This window comes from Coregonus lavaretus (genome assembly GCF_964263955.1).
Source record: "Coregonus lavaretus genome assembly, contig: HAP1_SCAFFOLD_878, whole genome shotgun sequence".
NCBI lineage: Eukaryota > Metazoa > Chordata > Actinopteri > Salmoniformes > Salmonidae > Coregonus > Coregonus lavaretus.
Window position 1 is genome coordinate 5,286 of NW_028165731.1, and position 8,513 is coordinate 13,798.

The window sequence follows — 8,513 nt, forward strand, 5'->3', positions numbered from 1 at the left end:
CTCTCTCTCTCTCTCTCTCTCTCTCTCTCTCTCTCTCTCTCTCTCTCTCTCTCTCTCTCTCTCTCTCTCTCTCTCTCTCTCGATTGTGCTCTCTATTACTCACACGCCCAAGCACACTCACACACAGTTATTTACTGAAAAATGTATCACATTGATTTCTGGTGCCTTGCAGATTTCACCAGCATATCACTTCAGATGTTCTTTTTAATGCACTGTTAAGGACATCAGTGCAACCAACCAAGAGCCCTCGTTTTTAGTGGACTAATCTTGGTTAACTCAGAACTAAAGTCTTGCGTAATTGTTCTGGTTTCATCCGTGTTAAGAGAAGGGATCAAGAGATGCTAGAACAAAGAGTGAAACCGGAACGAGGAGCTCCACCCTCTGTCTTTGCAAGTTACGGGCCGAATTTCCCCTCCCCTTCAGAAATTCGATTGATGCTAACATCTGCGAAATCGTAGTTTGTCCAAATAACCAGTGACGAAAAACCCAAACACCGGAACTACCACTGCTTGTTATCCCACACATCCCATTCCTTCCTGACACATACCATTCCTTCCCTATAGGCTATGTACAGCATGGTGTTCTGTCCATTTAGGAACCACCTAAAGTAGTATAAATGTTATTTAGAGTCCTTGCTAGAGTCTCTCGCTCACAGGGTTGCATCCCTCACCGCCACGATGACCGGGGTAACCGTGGTTTGATGCTAATTGTGTAGAGGAGAGTGACTCCAGCTGAGAGAGAGGAAGAGCTGGCCTTCTTCATCCATTCTTGGTCTCCTTATCACAGTGATAGGACAGCGACTACCAAGGAGCGAGGTGGAAGAGAGGGCTGGAAGTCAAACAGACTTTCAAATTGATTTTTAGTTGATTTTTGTTTGTTACTTTCTGTTAATTAAAGCTGCACGTGCACATGCACGCACACACGGCCACGGCCATGGCCGCACACACACACGCACTTAACTGACACACTACGATAGCTTTGGGCACAATCTCTAAACACAAGCTGTCTAGCAACCCTCCCTCCCAGCACTGAGCACTCTGCCACAGCTCTACAGTTAGGCCTAATGGACAGTAATTACCATACTGACAATATGTCTCATTATTATGTGGGTTGATGAAAAACAGTAATGTAGGCCAGAACTTTGTCATTAAATAAGCAGAGACAGAGAAAAACTGATATCATTAGCAGGAGTTTACACATGGAGCTCTGCTCTAACAGCCAGGGAAGGACACAGCACAGCAGGACAAATGGCTAGCTCATGTGTTCACACTCTTCTCTTCTCTTCTCTTCTCTTCTCTTCTCTTCTCTTCTCTTCTCTTCTCTTCTCTTCTCTTCTCTTCTCTTCTCTTCTCTTCTCTTCTCTTCTCTTCTCTTCTCTTCTCTTCTCTTCTCTTCTTATCTCCTCTCCCTTTCCTCTCCTCTCCCTTTCCTCTCCTCTCCCTCTCCTACCTCTCATTAGGGTTATATTCAGCCTCCTGCCATCAAAACCAATTACAGGAACAGTCTGCCAGTGCGTTTTCCCATGAGCTTCTGCTTTCAGGTGTACCTGAGACTCCCAATCAGATCGTAGGAAGACCAGGGGCGTTTAGTCCTGAGGAACAAGGGAGATAAAGCATGGATGAGTGGAGCTGCTTAGTGGAGAGAGACAGATTAGAAGGAGATAGAAAGAGTTAATAGAGAGAAAGAGGGAGAGAGAGTGCAAGAGGGAGAGAGAGTAAATAGATATAGAGAGAAAGAAAGAGAGAGAGAGGAGATGGAGTGGACCATCCTAATGCACAGATAATGAAATGATGGAGAGAGAGGGGTGTGAACAGTGGGACTCATAGAAAGAGTAATGACAGTGTGTTTGGCTGGTTCCTTCATGAAATCTATCATGGTTCCCCAGAGACACTAACCTCTATTTAACCAGAAGAGCTAACAGGGAGGCCAGGGACCACTAACCTATAATTAAAATAAGACAGATTGTGGGAGAGAACAAAGGAAGATGGAAGTAGTGCACTACTCAAACGGAGAACAGGGGTGACAACTAGTGTTCTTTGTTTCTGGGTTCTGTGGATGTTGCATTGAAGCTCAGTACTGTTTGTCGGCTCATTAAAACTCTCTAGCCTTTTTTTCTGTTTCTTTGTGTTATTGATTCCCCTGAGATTCCAGGTGATGAACACCATCTAACAATACAGTATGTTTCATTAGCATTGGCATGAATAGGTTGTACTCCCCGCTCTTCTATCATTCCTGTCTTCCAACTTCTTGTGCTACTTCGACTGATCATTGTTCCTCTTCTCTTTCAACTTATTGTCTTGCTTGGTTCCTTAGTTTCTCTTCCACCAGGTCACTTTCCCATACTCAGCTCCTAACCTTTTTATTTGTATCCCTTTCTCTCTCTCTTTCTCGCTCTCTCCGCCCCCCTCTCTCTCTCTACCCCTCTGTCTCTCCATCTCTCCTTTCCTCTCTCCAGGCATGGCTGACAGAGATCCATGAGTACGCTCAGCAGGATGTGGTGCTAATGCTGCTGGGGAATAAGGTCAGCCCTCCCACTGGAAGGACAGATTAATGGATGGATAATAAGTGCATTACTATGAATTGAGAGAGAGAAGAAAGAGGTAGATAGGGAAGGATGGATGGATGGATGATGAGTGTATTACTATGAATTGAGAAAGGGAGAAAGAAAGAGGTGCATTCAGAAAGTATTCAGACCCCTTGACTTTATCCACATTTTGTTACGTTGCAGCCTTAATTATAAAATTGATTAAATCGTTTTTCCCCCTCATAATGACAAAGCAACATTTATAAAAAATAAATAGACCCTTTACTCAGGACTTTGTTGAAGCACCTTTGGCAGCGATACAGCCTCGAGTCTTCTTGGGTATGACGCTACAAGCTTGATACACCTGTATTTGGGGAGTTTCTCCCATTCTTCTCTGCAGATCCTCTCAAGCTATGTCAGGTTGGATGGGGAGCGTCTCTGCACAGCTATTTTCAGGTCATTCCAGAGATGTTCGATCAGGTTCAAGTCCAGGCTCTGGCTGGGCCACTCAAGGACATTCAGAGACTTGTCCCAAAGCCACTCCTGCGTTGTCTTGGCTGTGTGCTTAGGGTCGTTGTCCTGTTGGAAGCTGAACTTTTGCCCTAGTCTAAGGTCCTGAGCTCTCTGGAGCATGTTTTCATCAAGGATATCTCTGTACATTGCTCCATTCATTTTCTCTCGATCCTGACTAGTCTCCCAGTCCCAGCCGCTGAAAAACATCCCCACAGCATGAAACTGCCACCACCATGCTTCACCGTAGAGATGATGCTAGGTTTCCTCCAGACGTGACACTTGGCATTCAGGCCAAAGAGTTCAATCTTGGTTTCATCAGACAAGATAATCTTGTTTCTCATGGTCTGAGAGTCTTTAGGTGCCTTTTGGCAAACTCCAGGTGGGCTGTCATGTGCCTTTTACTGAGGAGTGGCTTCTGTCTGGCCACTCTACCATAAAGGCCTGATTGGTGGAGTGATGCAGAGATGGTTGTCCTTCTGGAAGGTTCTCCCAGAGAAACTCTGGAGCTCTGTCAGAGTGACCATCGGGTTCTTGGTCACCTCCCTGACCAAGACCCTTCTCCCCCGATTGCTCAGTTTGGCCAGCTCTAGGAAGAGTCTTGGTGGTTCCAAACTTCTTTCATTTAAGATGATGGAGGCCACTGTATTCTTGGGGACCTTCAATGCTGCAGAAATGTTTTCGTACCTTTCCCCAGATCTGTGCCTCGACACAATCCTGTCTCGGAACTCTACAGACAATTCCATCGACCTCATGGCTTGGTTTTTGCACTGACATGCACTGTCAACTGTGGGACTTTATATAGACAGGTGTGTGCCTTTCCAAATCATGTCCAATCAATTGAATTTACCACAGGTGGACTCCAATCAAGTTGTAGAAACATCTCAAGGATGATCAATGGAAACAGGATGCACCTGAGCTCAATTTCGAGTCTCATAGCAAAGGTTCTGAATACTTATGTAAATAAGGTATTTCTGTTTTTTATTTTGTATGACATTTCTAAAAACCTGTTTTCGCTTTGTCATTATGGGGTATTGTGTGTTTATAAAAATAAATAAAAATTTAGAATAAGGCTGTAACGTAACAAAAGTCAAAGGGCTCTGAATACTTTCCGAATGCACTGTATTTGTGTCACTGCATGCAGAAAATAAAACAGAGGACTGTGTTAGTGTAAGTAGATGATGAAAGAGAGAATAGATGAAAGAAGATCATGTTTTCTGGAGCTTTTTGTGATCTCTTACAGGCTGATGTGACACACGAGAGAGTGGTGAAGAGAGAGGAGGGAGAGAAACTGGCCAAGGTGAGCTGTAATGAACAAAGAAAATACACAGAAACTCCCAATCACACACCCAGTATTGACCCTTTTGATGTCCAGGTTTCCATCTATTTTAGTCCGCACAGACACATGAATCCCCACTAAAACAGTCTGGGTGTGTCTTGATCTCTCTCATTAGGTATTCATAGGAGCACCTTCTGTTTTTATTGTTTGGAGTCTCTGAAGTGTGTTCGCTAACTCAATTAGCAACATCAGTACGCTCTGATGAGTTCCCAGACTTAAAACAGTAAATTACTGTACATGGTTTTAAGGGAGATGGACGTCCGATGCCCTTGTTATTGTCAGGCTGTGTAATAATAACGATATAAAAAATTCCAGAGAAACCTCCTATATCTCTCTCACACACACACACACACACACACCAGGTACCTTATGCACTAAAACTTAGAGGACTCTCGCTCTCCCCTGTGCAGGTGTTTGGGGTGCCCTTCATGGAGACCAGTGCTAAGTCTGGCCTGAATGTGGAGCTGGCATTCACTGCTGTGGCCAAGTGAGTAGGATGTTTACCAGTGCTGCGTTCTTTAGAGATGACATGTCAATCAATGCTTTTTGTTTTGTCATGCATGTGATTATGAAATAAAAACACAGAATCAAGATAGCCTCTGCAGTAAAAATGCTATGTGAGATTGAATCTCCCTATGTCTCCGCCCTCTGTCTTTCTCTCAGAGAGCTGAAGCACAGGTCGATGAAGGAGCCTGACGAACCAAAGTTTCAACTTCAGGATTATGTCAACAAGGAGATGAATAGTGCTGGCTGCTGCCACTCATAAACCTGTCTTCTAAGTGTGTGTGTATGTATGTGTCACAGGAGGTTGGTGACACCTTAATTGGGGAGGACGGGCTCATGGTAATGGCTGGAGCGGAATAGGTGGAATGGTATCAAATACATCAAACACATGGTTTCCATGTTGTTTGATGCCATTCCATTTGCTCTGTTCCAAACGTTATTATGAGCCGTTCTCCCCTCAGCAGCCTCCACTGGTGTGTGTGTGTGGGTGTGTCTGGTGTGTGTGTGTGGGTGTGTGTATGTCTACCGGTATGTCTTCTGACTTGTGTTTCTGTGTCATTTTCCTCATGCATGTTGGTGCAAGTGCACTGTATGTATGAGTATGTGTATGAGTGATACATTTAAGTTTTAACAGTGGTGGGTGTGAATGTATGTTGTATGAGTAGATACATTTAGCATTGTCTTCTGCCCCCTACTGTATGACAAAAGGATGACACAAGTTCATTGCATAGATACATTAAGAATCACAGTCTGTCAGCCTATTTGTGAAACTCATTCAGTAAAGACCATCAAACAAAGTAGACATCAAACATCAACCTATCAAATTACACCCACTATATTAAGGTTACCGGTCGAGTATTTCAAGTTAGAGTACCTCTGTGTCATCATCCACCTTCTCGGATGATTTCTCTTCCTGTTGATATTTTGTTTCTTCATCAGGGCCGAGGACACAATGTCACTTATGCCTGGAGCCAGCCCTGGTCCTCATCCAAGTCATCCCCCACTCAACTGCAGCTCCCTCCTGACCCACCTCTTCTTGCATCTGTGAATGTTTCTAAACCCCATTTGTAGCTTTCACTGTCTCCTCATTGTAATTCCTCGTTTGGATTCATCATTCATGATCCACTGTAGTCATTTTGTGCAATATTACTAAGAATGTAGGTGGTGTATATATTTAAATGAAATGTATAATCTGGAGCTTTATAGTTTGCATTACTTGTAAATGGTTGTCTTGTTGATGCCGATTTGAAAATGACATCAAGTGATGTAGAAAATCTAGAGATAGTAAAGTAGCAGAAATAGAAACTGTGGGCTGCTTATGCAATTCAAATGTGTATTGAAGCACTATAATATCAATATGGACTGCCATAACACTCTATGAAAGGGTTTGTTTGAATGTTGTTGTATGTGTTTCTGTTGTACAGGGTGTATAACATCATGTTATATTGATATTCTAGAGGCAAAACCTCTGTCCTGTATTTTAATACAGTGTTGTTCAGTATACCTACTTTATTTCAGAAATGTTATCATTTCTCAATATCTTTCTTGTCAGGACCGTGGTATTTTGAGGAGTTGCACTCCACAAATCTGACCTTCGTATCAATTTACAACACTTTTTAGTTCACTAGATTCATAATTCTGGATGTATAAATAGAAATGTATGTAATTGCCTAACGTAAATTATATAGAGTTTCATACTGGTTTTTGTTCATGTTTAACTGAAATACTATAATGGTTGATGAAAGAATTTTGATGGAATATTGAATTATGATGTATGGATGCATGCATACCCACCAAGACATGCCACCAGAGGTCACCAGAACAGACTATGGGAGGCGCACAGTCCTATACAGCGCCATGGCTACATGGAACTCTATTCCACATCAGGTAACTGATGCAAGCTGTAGAATCAGATTTGAACAAATATAAAAATACACCTTATCGAACAGCGGGGACTGTGAAGAGACACACACACACAGGCACGCATACATATACACACGCTAACACGTACTCTACACACACGTACACATGGATTCTGTATTGTAGATTTTTTACACCATAGAGTCGGCTCTGCTCTGATCTTATATATTATTTAGGGTTATGAAAGTATTTATGAATAATAATTAAAAACAGGTTTGGAGAGACTTTACTCACAAACAATATATCGGTGAATAAAAAATACAGTGGTATGATTCATCCTGAAAATTGCCATATTCAATTGTTCAATCCATAAAATATTGAAAGGTGAGAAAAGTGTACAATAGGTGTTGACCAGTAGTCCTATAAATCTTCCCTAATAATCCTTACTATAATAATATATCATTTAGCAGACGCTTTTTTCCAAAGCGACTTACAGTCATGCGTGCATACATTTTTTTTGTGTATGGGTGGTCCCGAGGATCAAACCCACTACCTTGGCGTTACAAGCGCCATGCTCTACCAGCTGAGCTACAGAGGACCATCATGGAACTGTGATGACAATGGTCCAGTCGTGTGAACCGGGTGCCAGGCTCCAGGTTTAAACTGCTATGTATGGTCTGTGTTCCATAATGATTAAAATAGGTTACATGTTACAAATTATTACTTGAAATATGTTAGCCTAATTTAATTCACTATGTTACTTAGCCTAATATGATTCACTATTGCTAGCGATCCTCAGGAGAACAACCACACGAACATGACAGAGGAAAGAAATGTAAACTGTAAGGAAATGTATACTGAACAAAAATTTTTACGCAACATGTAAAGTGTTGGTCCCATGTATCATGAGCTGAAATAAAAGATCCCCAAAGTTTTCCATACGCACAAAAAGCTTATTTCTGTAAAATGTTGTGCACAAATTTGTTTACATCCCTGTTAGTGAGCATTTCTCCTTTGACAAGATAATCCATCCACCTGACAGGTGTGGCATATCAAGAAGCTGATAAACCGCATGATCATTACACAGGTGCACCTTGTACTGGGGACAAAAAAAGGCCACTCTAAAATGTGCAGTTTTGTCACACAGCACAATGCCACAGATGTCTCAAGTTTTGAGGGAGCGTGCAATTGGCATGCTGACTGCAAGAATGTCCACCACAGCTGTTGCCAGAGAATTGAATGTTCATTTCTCTACCATAAGGTCCTCCCGAATGGCACAGTGGTCTAAGGCACTGCATCACAGTGCTAGCTGTGCCACTAGAGATATTGGTTCGAATCCAGGCTCTGTCGTAGCCTGCCGCGACTGGGAGACTCATGCAGTGGCACACAATTGTCCCAGCTTCGTCCAGGGTAGGGGAGGGAATGGCCGGCAGGGATGTAATTCAGTTGGTAGAGCATGGCATTTGCAACGCCAGGGTTGTGGGTTCGATTCCAGTATAAAAAAGAAAAATGTATTCACTTACTGGAAGTTGCTCTGGATAAGAGTGTCTGCAAAATAATGTAAATGTATAAGCCACCTCCAACGTCATTTTAGAGAATTTGGCAGTTCCTCCAACCAGCCTCACAACCGCAGACCACGTGTAACCATGCCAGCCCAGGACCTTCACATCCGGCTTCTTCACCTGCAGGATCATCTGAGACCAGCCACGCGGACAGCTGATGTATTTCTGTCTGTAATAAAGCCCTTTCTGATTGGCTAGGCCTGGCTCCCCAGTG

The 8,513-nt window shown here is 42.8% G+C and overlaps 1 protein-coding gene across 1 annotated transcript; it reads left to right on the forward strand.

Annotated features, from left to right (window-relative positions):
- Positions 1–677: 677 nt before the first annotated feature.
- LOC311115534 (ras-related protein Rab-26-like) lies at positions 678–5,139 on the forward strand (the record flags this gene model as incomplete). Its single annotated transcript, XM_084190687.1, has 5 exons — positions 678–686; positions 2,456–2,521; positions 4,278–4,334; positions 4,784–4,860; positions 5,037–5,139. The coding sequence occupies 5 exons, from the start codon at positions 678–680 to the stop codon at positions 5,137–5,139; spliced, it is 312 nt and encodes a 103-aa protein (XP_084046813.1).
- Positions 5,140–8,513: the final 3,374 nt, after the last annotated feature.